At 29.0% G+C, this 16,503-nt stretch overlaps 1 protein-coding gene across 3 annotated transcripts; it reads right to left on the reverse strand.

The window, feature by feature from the left end:
• Positions 1-11,767: 11,767 nt before the first annotated feature.
• Positions 11,768-14,391, reverse strand: LOC145955881 (uncharacterized). 3 transcript variants are annotated; one of them, XR_014432623.1, is made up of 5 exons: positions 13,784-14,376; positions 13,505-13,641; positions 13,181-13,406; positions 12,939-13,028; positions 11,768-12,117 (listed from the first exon to the last, which is right to left on the reverse strand). XR_014432623.1 is itself a non-coding variant. In XM_083071242.1 (5 exons), the coding sequence occupies exons 1-3, from the start codon at positions 13,899-13,901 to the stop codon at positions 13,282-13,284; spliced, it is 372 nt and encodes a 123-aa protein (XP_082927368.1). In that variant the 5' UTR covers positions 13,902-14,390; the 3' UTR covers positions 11,768-12,117; positions 12,939-13,028; positions 13,181-13,281. The 3 variants fall into 3 exon arrangements, 2 of the variants coding, with proteins under 2 accessions (XP_082927368.1, XP_082927369.1); XM_083071242.1 differs by having other exon boundaries at positions 13,505-13,633; positions 13,784-14,390; XM_083071243.1 differs by lacking the exon at positions 12,939-13,028 and having other exon boundaries at positions 13,505-13,633; positions 13,784-14,391.
• Between the last annotated feature and the right edge of the window lie 2,112 nt (positions 14,392-16,503).

Here is a 16,503-nt window from a genome sequence, read left to right on the forward strand (position 1 = left end):
AAAATCATTGATTATCTTTAAAATTATAATTATATAAATATTCAATAAATTTGTTAATATGAAAATCTAGCATTTTTTTTCTTCCACAAATTCATCGCCAGGTAAAACTTTTGAGCATATACAAAAGATTCATCTATATGCATAAGAGAGAAATAAATAAATATATTTGCATTCTTTTTTGTTTCATCATGGTTTTTCTTCACTAAATTTTCCTAACAAGGCTTTAAATTAAGAGAATTGCTATAGCCTCCAAAGAACATTCTGAATCGTCCTCCGAATAATTAAAATATTAATATTTTTAATAAATTTATTATAAAATAATTATTTAATTTAATATTTTATTATTCAAATCAATTTTTTAATAATTCAGAACACGGTTCGGTCCATTCAATCAGAACTTCCAGCATTTTTCTTAAATTAATGAAGCAATATTTAACAGCGTATTAAAGAATAATAATATATAATTATGTTCTTTCAATAAATTTTGTCCCACATAATTTTTATCCCTGTGTAAAATTTTAACCAAACTCATTCTTAAATGCACTACTACCACATATTCGTGTATCGATTTCTTCTTTTTACACCAGTGTATTGATGATGAATTTAAGTGAAAGAAAAGACGAATAAAATTGCAACTGAAATAACCATATAATTTTTTTTTTATTTTTATCCGTTCGTTAATTTTTTTTACATCACGTTAAAATTGTGTTGTCATAAAATATAAATTTTGAAGGATTGAAATTTAAACTGTTTGAAAAAAGTGAAATCGTGGAAGATCGGGATCCAACTCGAAGCATATGAAACGAAATGTCGATTTCACATGTATATATGGACCTATCTTATTTTATATTAAATCCATACACGTGGAAAGTGCTGAGAGAAATCAACGAAACCTCTAGAAATTAAAATTTTATTTAAACATAGTCTTTTTACGTGTTTAGTTTGGAATTCTTTAAAGTTATGTTGAAATATTAATTAATGTGATTTTAGATCACTTTTCATGTTTAGCTTAATATTAAAGAATTAATGTAAGATTCAAAATTACTTTTGAGTTGAAATAACGGAAGAAATTTTTTTACTTTTTTTAAGATGAAGATATCAAAGAATTTATACTGAATTTTATTATTAATTTATTTTTATATTAAGACATTTAAATCTAAATTACATCTCACTTCATAATTAATTTTAACCAAAATTAATCTTACCACCACTCATTCTCATTCAAACATGCTCTTCCTTTTAAAAAGTCTCTTCGAAGTTATGAAGAGACAAATATTGACAAATATAGTCTTAATATGTACGATTGAGTAACCGATTACCAAACATGTCGAAAATGTAAATATTTTTATATTATTATTATTATTATTATTATTATTATTATTATTATTATTATTTAATTATAAACTATTAAATAAAATTAATTATTTTTAATAATTATCTTAAAAATTCTATCTAAAATATAAAAAAGGCTTAAATATAATTTCTTTTTCTATAAAATAAGTAAGTTTTAATTTTAGTCTCTATAAAAAAAAAATTCTTTATTTTTCATCCTTCTAAAATATGAAAACATTATTTTTTTTATCTTTATAAAATAAATAAAGTTTAATTTTAGTTCTTATAAAATTAAACCTTTAAATTATTTGTAACTATTATTTGAATTTTAACAATGTTATACCATGATATTGTATAAAAGTACGTACAAGTATCTATAAATTAATTTATAGAAGTTAAAATAACAGGTAAGAAGAAATAATTTTTAAAAAAAAAATCTCGGAAGAATGTATAAAGTTATTCTATAACTACAATATTTTTATAATGATTTTTTCTCTATATCTAAATCATTTATTGCCATGTGTACGCAGTTATTATTGCTAAGATAAAGAATTGTATTCTGAGGGTTTAGAAAGTTGATATATTGATCACCATTCATTGCGAGAAAGAAATTAATGCGTCAATTTCGTATTCTAGATGGGTCCTAGTTGTTGATTTGAGTTAATTGTTATGGATGTTATGACATGTGGGGTCAATATCCATTTGAAAGTGGAAGAATCCATAACTACGTTCTGATGGAGTATTTTTTTATTTTTTTTTTCCTTTTCTTATATTACCAAAAAAAACATTTATTTTATTTAGTATTTTTCTTAATTTTTATATATCTTTCTTAACTATAAAAATTATAAAAAGAAAGTATGAATAATAATATATCATTTTTCTTCTGTGTGTGTAAAGTGCAAAATATCATGGGTTGTAGCACTTTGAGAATGATAAATGGGTTAATTCATCTAAAGCACAATAGGACCAGTTAATCTGGAGAGTGGAGAGTGAGATGAGACAGGTTAATTTATAAAAAATAATGAATTAAAAATGTAACACCTCACTTAATGACAGATTGGAGGATTGATTAATTTTAGTAAATTAGGGGGTTAAAAATGATGAGTTGACAAGTTAAGTCATTTTCAATTTATCTAAAATCTTTTAAATTTCAATTGAAATATTTTAATATATATTATATATCACTCTAATCTATATTTTATTATTATTTTTAAAATTAATTAAAGATATTATATTTTTTATAAAAAAATAAAATAATATATATTTCTATTAAAAAGATATTATATGTGAAAATATATTAATAAAAAATATATGATTAAAATAATATTGTTGAGACTACTCGAAAGTCAGGAAAATCGAAAGACGTGCTTATGAAGCTAATCGAAAGAGGGAGGAGGATGAACACCTATCTGGAACGTATTAGGAGTTTTATGTATTCGTGCTAGAAATATAGTCGAAAACATTTTGAAGCATATATAAAACTTCTCAAAAAATATTGAGATCAACTCCTGCCAATAACAGCGAATTCGAGATCGAAGACAATTATTTTGAGTTGAACAATGTCCAAGATTTGGTGAAGTTGTGTAGGTGTTTATGATCATACAATGACAGTTAACGTCCAAGTCGAGAAGTTAGTATACGCGAAGAACGGTTATGAGAAGTTACACTTTAGAAGCCACATAATGAGCATAGTGGGTAGCAGTTATCTCATAGTGGCCTACGTGCACGAACGTTTGAGTGAGTTAACCGTCATTGATTCACTCTATAAAATCAAGAAGCCTGCATTGTCACAAGGTCGAAAAACTTCATACTAAAACTACACTCTGAAGCACTCTCTGTCTGCGCTATGGCTTTCGTGCATGCAATCGTGTTTGGGTATGGTTGCTTCTTGACCACTCTTTTTTTTTCTTTTCTAGAGTAGGATTAGTTTAGTTTAGTGTTCCTTATAATCACTTAATTTTCATTCACGTACATTTCTGATGATGTTGTAATGCTTGAAAAGTATGAATCATGATTTGTCTAGGAATTATATCTATTGTTCATTCTGTTTATTTAAGTATCTACGTGCATGAACACTGTTTCTTAATAATCGTTGATGAATATCTGAAAAGCGGAAATTATTAAATTGTCTTCTAATATCTGGAAAGTAGAGATTATTAAATTGTCTTCTTACGCTCTCGGACCTTAAATTACATACCTAAATTGAAACCGTTATAGTGCTAGTTCGAATAAAAATGATCCATAAAACGAAATTCACCGTAAACAAATATACTTCTATTTCAAATAAAAATAAAAATAATTACATAAAAAAGTTAAATTATTAAACAAAAACACTTATCAACATAAACCTATTATAAATTTATCTTTTAAAGATACAAAAAAAAAAAAAAAATAAGTTAATGTGTTGAACTCGTGGGATCGACAGTTTGACTAGATGAGTTGGGTGGTTGGTAAATTTAATTGTTCAATCCAACTCAATAAAAAATAAACAAGTTAACAAGTTAGATCCACCAAATTTAGCATAAGTTATGATCTCTATCGACATCTTTTCCTTTTTTTTTTTTTTTTTTTAAATTTATGGAGACCGAGCAGAGAGCCAAAGCGAACTAAAGATGACCACATGATTGCATATTTGTTTTGTTTTTATTTTTATTTATAGTTTGAAATTAGTGAAATTCCCACGTGGGATTAGGTTTCTCTTGATTTTGATCGGTTTGTTTGTTTTATTTTATTTTATTCCTACTTTCATGTTTTACGGAAATCTTTGGATCCAAACACTGCAGCTCAATAGTCAATGTGTGTGGCGCCCATCGCAAATTATGACCGCTTTTGCGTCAATGAAAGTTCGTCAAACAAATATATTGGCGTCAACTCACATTAATTCTTGAATTTTTTTAACTTGTATTTTAATTTATACAATTCACAAATTAAGTATTATATATATTCACAGCAAAATAAATCATATTAGAGGTACTAAAACTCATACAAGGAGATATCGACAACTAAGGGACACAAGATTAATTAGATACAGGGGTGAAACTAGGATTTATTTTATTAGGGAGGTCAATATAAAAAATAATAATTTATATTCAAATATTTTAAAATTTTCATGTACGTCATATTAAAAAATTTAAATATATAATTAATATTTTATCATGAACAATGTAAATTTTAATTATTGGCATTTTAACCATTAATAATTGTGTGAGGTGCTTAAGGTTTTTTGTGATTCTGACTCTCATGAGTGTGGTTAATTTTGAGGATCTTTGACTAGAAGTTTAATTGACTTTGAAAGAAAAAGATATATAAGGTTATCGTTTAAAATTAAGTTTTATAAGTTTAAGATATATACAAATATTTTTCAACAAATCACTTTTGACTTAAATTTCAATTTTCTCTTCAAACAATATATCTAATTAAGTATTCTTTTCACACAAAATTTCTCCAAGTTTCAACACCATATATTCTTTTACAGTCAAGTTTTTCTAAATTCAATCATGTATTCTTTCACAAACAAATCCTTCCATACTCAACCAAGTATTCTTTTATGGTCAAACTTACTAGAATTAGTTGTGCTATTATCTATTGTTATTAGGGTTCCAAAACCACCTACAATATTTGCAAAGCATTATTTTCCCCAGTTGTGAATAGATAGATATATACCACTACACCAAACTCATATCAATCGGTTACCTAAGGTCAAGTCTAGACTCCGTTTTTGAATAAAGTGGAACAAAGACCAAATACCTTCGTCTTCGTTAAGCTCCATATTCTATATAACCTTCTCGTCCAACCCTATAATAAGAACCATATCATCTCCCAAACTTTATCTCTTCCAACCCTTGTAACACATTTGTTTCTTGTATCTTGTGAAATAATTCAAAAATTTTGAGTTGTTCTACCCAACTTTTTTTAATCCACTGAGTGTTCTCTTCTGAGATGGTCATACCCTTCCATCCTTCATTTTCTCCCACATGTTGTCTCCCACCCTTAGCTTCATACTGATTTTACTTCTTTATTTCTCCTGTTGTACCACTTGTGTTGTGTGTTTACTTTCTCTCTCTATTTATTTATTTAATTGTTTATATATACATATATATATATATATATATATGGAGCATATCAAGTAAAGGAATTTATTATAAGAGATGAGAAGGTTAAAATATAATCCTTAGATTAATTTTCTCTCACTTGATTAAATCCCAAAATTTCTCTCACTTAATTAATTTAAAGATTATATTTTAACCCTCTTATCTCTCATAATAAATTCTCTCTCACTTGATATGCTCCCTATACACACACACACACACACACACATATATATATATATATATATATATATATATATATATATATATAATGAGAGGGAGAAAATCTTGGTAGATTTATTATATTTAATAATTCATATTTTATATTAATTTTTAATAATTCAACCATTACATTAAAAGTTTTTAAAGTGTAAATCAAGTTTATAAATTTTAAAAATTTACAAACTTGATATATGGATTAAAAACTTTTACTTCAATGGTTGAGTCATTAAAATTTGTTGTAGAACATGAGTTGTTGAATGAAATAATTTTTAATTTTTTTAAAATATGTAGAATTGATCCATGCATTAATAATTTTTAATTTACTAGTTGAATTGTTAAAATTTAATATAGAATATAAGTTATTGAGTTGAATAAAGATAAATTTATTTTTTAAGTAAGTACAACATCTCTTCATATATATATATATATATATATAAACAAGTAATTAATGGAAGGACATAATTCATAAAAAATTAAAAATTAAGAAGTATAATTCGTGTCAAAGAAAACTTGAAAACAAAATTTATTAAAAAAAAAAACTAAATAATTCGGAAACATAAAACTCAATTAAGCCTTGAATGAATATCCATATTCCAGACAAAGATGAATTGAGTAATGAGTTTCTTTACTATTGTCTTTAATTATATAATGTCAAAATTATTAGTGTCCTTTGTCCCGCACACACGCGTTCATGTAGGCCAGTGATTTGATAGTAATTAGAATTGTACATAAAAAATAAACAAAAAGTGTAACATCTCTTTCTCTTGCATGATTCCATAGACAGCACAATCTGTTAAAACAAGGAAAAGCAAAGCTATGATTGGATTGATGCTCTCAAAGAGCATGCTGCCAAACACATAAATATCAGTCTTACGTATTTCTCCACTTCAACTACTTTTGCTTTCTATCATGCATCCATTATCTTTCAACTCAAATATTATTATCATCATTATTATTCATTTCAGAACCTTCAACAGTTGCTTCAACAATGTTTAAGATATATATAAATTAAAATTATCATGCATCATTTGACTGTATTGCACTTGCAGTCCTCGTTATTTGACTGATCAAATATATATATACAACAAGTCAAAAAGAAACTTTTTAACTCTCTTTCGTTTAAAATTCTCTTCGAATTAAATTATATACGTAAATGTTGTATGATAGTGAAGATTTGTATATTCATAAAAAGTTTGAAATACCTAGCTCTGGCTGCAGTTGGTTCTTCACGTGATGGTTACCAAACAATATGTGTGCATCCTTCATGCAGGGCTGCATGCATTAATTACACACCATTCTGCTATAGCAAAAAACTGTGCTCACCAATGACAATCAAGTCAGTTGAAGGATAAGATTATTAAAGTTCAAATTTTAAACCTATCAACTAAGAATTATTTACTATTTAATTTTGTAAAATAAAAAAGAAAACATATATTAGTAAAAGATCTATATAATTTTTTTAAAAAATATAAAAGTCTCTAAAATTTTGTTTTAAGCCACTATCATTAGTTGAACCGGTCAGATAACGATGAATATTTGAATAAATTAAGAGTTATGGTGTCATTCGATCGTCATTGAATATTTGAATATTAACTTGAGTGTGTCATGCGTTGATCGTGTAACGACTCACCATGGTCTTTACATCTTGTGAATCATATAATTATATTAGTCGACTAGGATAATCATTAACTGAATAATAATGCATATATCGATATACAAGTAAAATAAATAAAACTTCTATTTATACAGATACAAATCACCTAGAAAATATGTATATAAATATATACAGTCATCCAAAATCATGGTAATGTCCTGGTGTCAGTCAAGCCCTAAAACTAATACATCCTATGTTAATAGGACATCAGGACCAAAAATCCTACACCTCTGCAACAGTCATCACAACTCTGACCTGCTCCCATACGATCATCGCAGTCCATCCACATGGAAACAGAAAATAAAGTAAGCTAGAATTCAACAAAAAACCATACAAGGATGAGAAAATTCATAACTCTGACCTGCTTCCAGAGGCACATCTCACTCTCATGCTAAGCTTACGATCCCACGCTTAACCTCAGAGTTCCAGCAGCATTCAAAATTTTCACGCTAAGCCCCAGAATCCCATGCTTAGTGTCCCAAACCCAGAAAATTCATACCATCATATGAACAACTCAAATCTCCCAATCCTCTCAATCCATGTAAGGATCAAGACATGCAAGCCCAAATAATTCAAGCATTAACATCATATAACTCAAAATCAAAGAAGAACGACATGCATCCACAATGATTCAAGAAGATCATCAAATTTCAACTTTGCCTCAAGAACAACAAAACCCCCATTTCCACACAAAATCCCTTTGAATCCTTTCCACATTGTGTACATTTCACAAATCTACCAACATTAACCTTCAATTCATTCAATAGCCCCACAATTCCAACCCAAAACCCCAAATCCTAGCTTCCCTTACCTGAGATTTTGCTTAGAATAGCTAAGAAAAGGAAGAAGGAGAAGAATTTCTGAACGATTGACCCGTAGACTTCAATCCACTAAATCACACTTTCTAGCCAGAATTCAAAGAAGAGATAGAAGAGATTAGTAATTTAGAGAAGAAAAAGAATAAAACAGAGAAATTTAGGAGAGAAAGGAACTCACGGACCTAGAGTCCTTCTCTCTAAAACCTCTCTCTAGAATTTCTTTGAGAATGAGTTATGAGGTTTCATTCTCAGAGAAAGTCTTATATACTCTTCTCTCTAGTATTAACTAGACTCTAAACAATAACTTACTACGTTACAGATCGTATTAAAAAAATTGATGGGTTCTATAGTAATATGAAATGTGAAATATAGTTACAAATTAAATTACATATAAATTAAGATCAACTTTGAAAAAATTAAACAAATAAATAAATATATTGATATATAAATTAATTTTATCTTATGAAAAAGTTTATTTATTATTTTATCTTCTTATTTTTTTTATAATAATCACTAGTAAAAAATGTGATTTTACATCATCTTTTAAAACCGTTTGTGTAATAACTGATATAGAAAGTGATAATATGGTGACATTTGTGAAATTTAAAACAATTTTTTTTACATTGATACACTACAAAACAAAATGTCATATAGAGTGACACATACTCTATAGAAACACAATATTTGTCGTTAAAAATAATTTTTATCTAACCTAAAGATATAATATATATTGGTATATTATTAAAGAGTGTAAGTATATATTATAATGACACATAATATGTATTGTTAAATTTTATATAAAATTAAAACTAAAATTATGTATAATTATATGTAAAATATATTTATATATACTTAGATATTTTGTATATGTAATAAAATTTTTATATATTTCAGTATGTAACATTTTTTTGTAATGATATTAAAATAATAAACATGATGTGATATGATTGATAAACAACTCTATCTTTTTAGCATGTTGTTAAAAATTTGATCCATAATTTATATGTAAAGAAAAACATTTGTAAAGAAATATATTAATTCCTTAAATAAATGTTAGTATTTCAAAAATTAATCTTTAGCATTCGGTCGAAATATATCTTAGTTTAAAAAAAATTGAAGGGAGTAAAACTTAGAAGTAATAGCTTCTTTGATAAATATTAGCAAACTTTTCTTTATTATTTTTATCTATTATCAGCTGAAATTTATAAAGAAATATAAATTTTATTGAGAATTCGTCTCAGTTAATTGTTTTCCTCGATCTCTTTGCAACTTCTTGAATTGTTTTCCTTCTCTTTTGTGAATGTACTAGCAAGTAGGGCACTACATTAATTACTACAAAATGTGCCTTTTAAGTGTCATTTAATTTGTAGAAATTATATATTACATAGTCTAAGAGTACTAGTTTTTTTGTGTGAATAGAATAAGAGTACTATACTCTCACCCAATTTCCATTTGACAACTATCTACGTGTTATTAATTATTTTTATAATAATTTATAATTATGAGAAGCGTTAATAATGTATTTTCTAATACATTCTTTTGAGTACAATTTTTAGTATTGAATATTTCTCTTAATTTTATAATTTTAATAAATTAATTTTAATCAATAATAAAGTGTATGTTAATACAAATATAGTTCAAGCCACATGAGGGTGATATAGGACATGTGTTTGTGTAAACCCTAAGTATCCAACAATGGTATCAGAGCCAATAGTCAACCAAGTGACCTACTTAGAGTCTCAAATGAGTATTTGGCAATAGGAGGCAATGGATCCAAATGTGAGATCCCTTATTTTGAAAGTTTTCCTAGCGATGTGGAGTTCAAGCAATGTGTCCCGTTGAAGTGAGCTAACAATGGTGCAAGTATCTAAAGTTGACAAGTGTGACCATAACTCTAAGGACTAACATTGAATACTTGTAGATGAAAAAAAAGATTTTCGCTGAAGGAGAGATTAAACCATGATCCTTTATTTGAGAAGAGATTTATTGGAGTACAAACAATGTCTCACATCATTAGATCATGAAAAGAAAAGATAGGTTTATAAAACACACATAATCTTCATTGATATAAGACCTTTTAGGAGATGACTAAAAGCAAAACTATGAAGAACTTAAACCCAAAGTGGATAATATCGTACCATTGTAAAGATGTGTGTGTGAATCCCAAGTATCCAACATGGCTTTGCATGGAGTCGTGCCTTGCCCTAATCTATATATATATATATATATATATATATATATATGAGGAGGGTTTAACTTTATATATATATATATATATATATATATATATATATATATATAACTTTATATTAATTCGAGATGATTTAATACTTCATTCCTATAAAATAAAATTAACGTGATATATACATTTCAAAATATACTAAAATATGAACACTTTGATTACTTTCAAATTGTTGTTTAATTTTAACAAAATTTAATATACATACAAAATAATATAAAATTATAATTCAACAATAATTAAATCGACAAAATTCACGTTTAATTAAAAATTATTAAATAAAGTAATAATTAATAAAAATTATATGATATCATTTAAATCCTCTTATTTATATATATATATATATATATATATATATATATATATATATATATATATATATATATATATATATATATATATATATGATGCGAACCCACCTCATAATTATGTATCACATGAAGATTAATTAGAATTATACACTAATGCAAAAAGAGCCTTTTACGTCACCTAAATTACGTCGGAATAGGTCAACACCGACGTTATAAAAATGCGGTGACAGAATGGTAAATGAAGAGAGCTAATTTACGTCGGACCCCCACTAGGCCGATGTAAATAATCCACCTCACTGCACTTAAATGAAGCTTCACACTTGCTGGAGGAGATTTGAAGATTTCAAAATTAACCTTCCTTCTCCCGCGCGCTTCACACTTGCTGGAGGAGATTTGAAGATTTCAAAACCTTCCTTCTCTCGCGCGTTGTGTAAATCTCTCCGCCTCCTACTCCTTCGGTTCTTCCATTCATACGGCAAATGGGTGAGGAAGCAAAACTTTCTGTTGACATTGTGATTTCCTAGTAAAACTTTTTTTCTTGCTGATAGTGTTATCCTAAATATGTATTTTGTATTTTTATATTTTGAGTAGGAACAACCAGAAGAGAAGAGAAGAGAAGCCAGAGGAAAAACCAGAAGAAAAGCCAAGTCCGGGTTGCAGAACGGGCCGTTCTCCAAGCAGAACGAGGCGTTCTGCTTGGAGAACGGGCCATTCTCCAAGCAGAACGGCCCGTTCTGCTTGCAGTCATTTTTTTTTTATAAAATTTTTTACAATTTTTTACGTCGGACTTGTCATCACTACTACAAAAGCACTATTCTACATCGGTTCTGGAAGGTAATTTACATCGGTTTTATAACTGATGTAGAATAGACCGACGTAGATTTGCGTTCAAATCTACATTGGTTGTCAGAAAACCGATGTAGATTTGCGTTCAAATCTACATCGATTCTACTTTAAACCGATGTAGATTGCTTTAAAAAAAAAAATAGATTCTTAGCTGGTGCTCCACCAAGTGCTCTCCCGCAGCCAAGTACCGCACTAGATCACCGTTAAAGTTTTCATATCAGATGTGCATTAAGATGCGCAAAATTAAAAAGACTAACTTGTTAAAAATATAAAATCCATTCAATAATTATGAAATATATGCAGCTACAGATATGGTTCAATGCATCTTTTAGATCAATAAAAATTCAAATTATATGAAAATTCATCCCATGGTTGGACTAGAACCAAATCAGCAGCTGGATCACCTACTTGGAAAAAATCAATTACATGCCAAACTTCTAAAAATCAGACCTTCGCAAACTTTTAGCTATATTTGCCTATCACAATTAATATGACTGATAGTAAACACCTATTTCCCCTAGTAACCTATCGGCTTCGACAAAAAGAAATATGCCTCGACAGCCTTTTGCAACGCAAGAACAGCATGGCTCTGGAAACGGAGGTCAGTCTGAAAACACAACAAAACCCCAAATTATAGGCTATTAATCAAAAGACCATGCTTTTATAATAGCAGCAACAAAAAAAACAACACAATACCTTGGTTGGAATGGAACCAAATCAGCAGCTGGATCACCTACTACATAATTTTTGTGGTATTTTGAATGAAGAACCTTTTAGTTTTACACTGTAATTTCTCTTTATGCTGATAACTCGTAAACATGTTTATTAAACTCTAATTCACATTATCCTTTTCTAGTTTCTAACAGGGCAAGATTTTATCCCAGGGTTTCAACTGCTTTCTTCATGAAGAAATTAGTTGGGAATCAACTTTGCAAATAACAAGCTGCTGTAGCTGATTGTTAAGGAAAAAACATCATGTTCTAATATATTTACAGCATATTCTTAGGACTGCTACTTATTTTGATTTCCCCTATTTTTCCAATATAGGCTACTACTGGTATTTTCAGAATATTAAAGTTACCCCTGGTAGGCAAACTAAGCTGCACACAAACACAAAAACCATAGAAAAACAATTTACGGATCAAGAGGTAATTTAACGTGCATTTAGTGTGCACACTGCTCTTTGACAACATAAAAATAATCTAGATGAAACAACTAATTGAAATAAAAGAAACAAAGAAAAAAAAACATGTCAAGTTTTATAATAATCTCAATTCAGGTTTTAGTTCCCTAGCTGAGACTATATAATAATTATATATGCAAACATAAATAAAATAATTAAGTTAGATCAAAATAATAATAACAAGTTAACAAAAATAACCACAACAACATAAAAAAATAGCAACTCTTGCTAAATAGAAACAATACCTAGCAATATAATCAATCTCATAGCAACAATAGCAACAATGGATTTGGTCAAAACACTCCAAATACTAGCAACAATAGCAACAAGATAACCTGAGTACAGAAAAGTAATAATTAAATGATCGACTCATCAACATGAGCAAGAATAAACAGGCAAAAAGAATTATATACAGGAAGTTACTGCAGTAATGTGTGAAACGGACAGATTTTTTAGGCAAGGTACCCAAATTATGTTTAAATCATACCGCCAATTGAGTTGCCAACAAGGTGGACTGGTTCATCCACAACATTTAACAATAAAATCTCTCAATAGTTCAGCCCACAAGAGTACTATTTCCAGATTCAGCTAAACCACGTATGTTGTCACGGTAATGCTCCCAGAAGGCACCAAAACCATGCACAAGAAGAACAGCAAGACCATCTTCACCAGCAAACTCACTGCACCTGCTCCGGTCTCACCTGATAACGAGCCTAATAAACAAAAAACAAAAACAAAACACCGCATTTAAACATGCAAGTTCAGCTACGCATTTTCACAAACACCTTACACACGGTGTTCAAAAACACACCTTCATCCATCCAACCGCTCCGACCCGACCAGCTTCCGATTCCACTCAGTATAGACTGAGGCGACCCGGCCAAGGCACGAGCCATCTTCTGATGGGAAGAGTGAGCTGTTCCTTTCTTGTCCCACTCGACTTTAAAACTTGCAATTGGAAGAAGAAGAAAAAATGATAAACAAACACCTATAGCACGAGATAACACGGCTAACAATGATCCTAATCTAAACAAGCCCAAGTATAATTGGTGCAGAGCAGTAAAGTTAACAGGGAAGAGCGAAGACTGACCATAAGAGGTGAACGTTAGGGAAAGAACAGGGCCACAGTGAGCCTGCCAAGACAAGCTTTCCTTAAACCGATTGCTCCAATCGTAGTTGTTACCATCATCCAAACCCTCATCATCCATCTTCTAGCACCTAATCTTCCCATCCCTGTGTCCACTGCAACCCAACCTGTTCCCCTCGGCCGCAACCAAGCACAGCGTCGGCGAACTCCACACCCACTCCCAAAACGGCGCGCTCTCCTCGTCGCCGCTCCGCACAATGCCTCCTTCTCCAACGCCGCACCACGACGAGTAAAGATCCTTGAAGTTCCAGAACCGCACGCCGCACTCCGACGCCGCCCACAGCTGCGACTCAGTCGCCGCAATGCTCCGCAGGAAACGCCCAATCTAAGATTTCATCCATAGGCCCAAAGGCCCACAAGAGTGATGCGGGCTGTGACACAATAAACTAGGGTTAGGGTTGTTGACGTTGTGAGAATGGTGGAGGAGGAGACTGGTGACGCGGAGGCGAGTCTTGACCTAGACGATTGGGAAGAAGGAGACCTGGCTTTGGCATATGGCTTTGAGGCACTACATCGGTTATTTTGAAAACCGATGTAGATATACTTGTAAATATTTACAACCCTGCCACCGCACATTTAAATTTACATCGGTCTAGTTAAAAATGATGTAAAATACTCACTAATTACATCGGTTTTATATATAACCGATGTAGATTTGCTTTATATTCAATTCATATTTACGAATATGCCACCGTATCTAATTTTTACATCGGTTCTACCTAAACCGATGTAAAATTGACGATGTAAAATAATGATTTTGTAGTAGTGCATGTCCGACGTAAATTTACGTCGGTTTTTTTCCGGCCAACGTAAATTTACGTCTTCGGCTTCTACGTCGGAACCTTTTCTGACGTAAAATCCCTAAAAATAACCAACGTAAATTTACTATTCTGTAATAGTGATAAACAGATGCTACTCGCGAGTAATTAATCATTTCTCATTAATTTGAGCAAATTATAAGGTTATTGTCACCTTTTTTAAGTATACCTCAATAACTAAACTCCCTTCTTTTCATTTTTTTTCCTCACGCCTTTCACTATATAATTAGTTTTTCCAACATATAGCGTATTGTCCGATAAGATTAGGAGTATCATATCTATTTAATAAGTTTATATAAAAATATAATTATATATAAATACGAGTATTTTAACTTATAAAAAAACACATAATAAATTTTATTCTATATAGTTATATATATATATATATATATATATATATATATATATATATATATAATTTTATAATAAAAAATACTTTTAAATATAGAATATTATAATTAAAATATATAATAAATAAACATTTTTAAACATATAAATTATGATTTAGATTTATAATAAACTATTTATACTATAAGACAAGGTTAATTTTAATTATTGATCATTTTTTAAATTATTGAAATTTAATATAAAACTAAAAAAGAAAAGAGAGAGATATGAGAAGCTGAGAAAAATTTAAAAACTAATTTTTTAAAAATTAAATCAGCTAAAACGCTTTAATAAAAAAACAATTATTAAAGTAATCTTATACAAAATATCTAATTTAATTTATATATGGAGTATGATTCTTTATAAGTGACTATTATCATTTATTTGATACTCCCTGGATTCTGTGCTCAAGATATGCCATATATTACCAGTTGGATTCAAGAAGTGAGTATCCTTCATTAGGATAAACTATAAAATAAAATACGTAAACTTTTTCATTTCAAGTATACATTACTCATGTCATGCATGATCCACTGGATCACCTCTTTCTTTTTCCTTTTCTTTTTCCAAGTTGTAAGGTCCACTATACCTTTAACAGATAATGGGGATTGGGGACATGGAAATTCCAGACACAGGGTTTAAGTCTACCACTACCTTAAACAGTAAACATATTAATTATTCCTAAATCCTAAATACAGACAATGGCACAAGGCCCTCGCAAACCACGCCCGACAATAGTGGCCACTACAAGATTAAGACGCTTGATCCATATCTTATGTCCACAAATAATGTGTATATTTGAACCTATTATATAATAATAACTGACTAAAAACAATAATTTGACTTAATATAAAAGTAGCAAAACACATGTCACAAAGTAAAAAGAATATGTAACTACATTGATGTAATAAAAAATTAATACGATATTTGAAGATTTATGAATTTTCCTTTGATTCCGTGCATGCAGCAATAATATACATAACGCGCATATCACGTGTCTCTCCACTTGCATTCCCATTACATATAAAAAGGGACAAATTAAATTAATTTTAATACGTGAAAGGAAAGACATTTTTTTTAATATATAATTTTTTTTAAAATTTATTTTCTTAAACAACCCAACCTCCTTTTTATTTATCAAAATGACCCATTGAGAAATCAGTTGAGGGAACCGACTTCTCACCATCAGATTTCAGCTACCCTTCATATATATGTATAAAGCTTGTATGAAAAACCGATTTCTTAAAAGGTTGTTTTATTATTTTTTTCTAATTTTTGTTAAATTTTTTAATCTAAAAATTATTTTAATAAATTTATAATTAAAATTTAATCTACAAATATTAATATTTTTATTAATTTAAATATTTAAATTATATTTAAGAAATATAAAATTTTAATATTTCTAATTAATAAAATAATTAATCATTTTTGGGTAAACTACTTCAAGGGCCTCTCCAA

The sequence above is a fragment of the Cajanus cajan genome, chromosome 3 (genome assembly GCF_000230855.2).
Source record: "Cajanus cajan strain Asha chromosome 3, NIPB_CcT2T_4, whole genome shotgun sequence".
Taxonomy (NCBI): domain Eukaryota; kingdom Viridiplantae; phylum Streptophyta; class Magnoliopsida; order Fabales; family Fabaceae; genus Cajanus; species Cajanus cajan.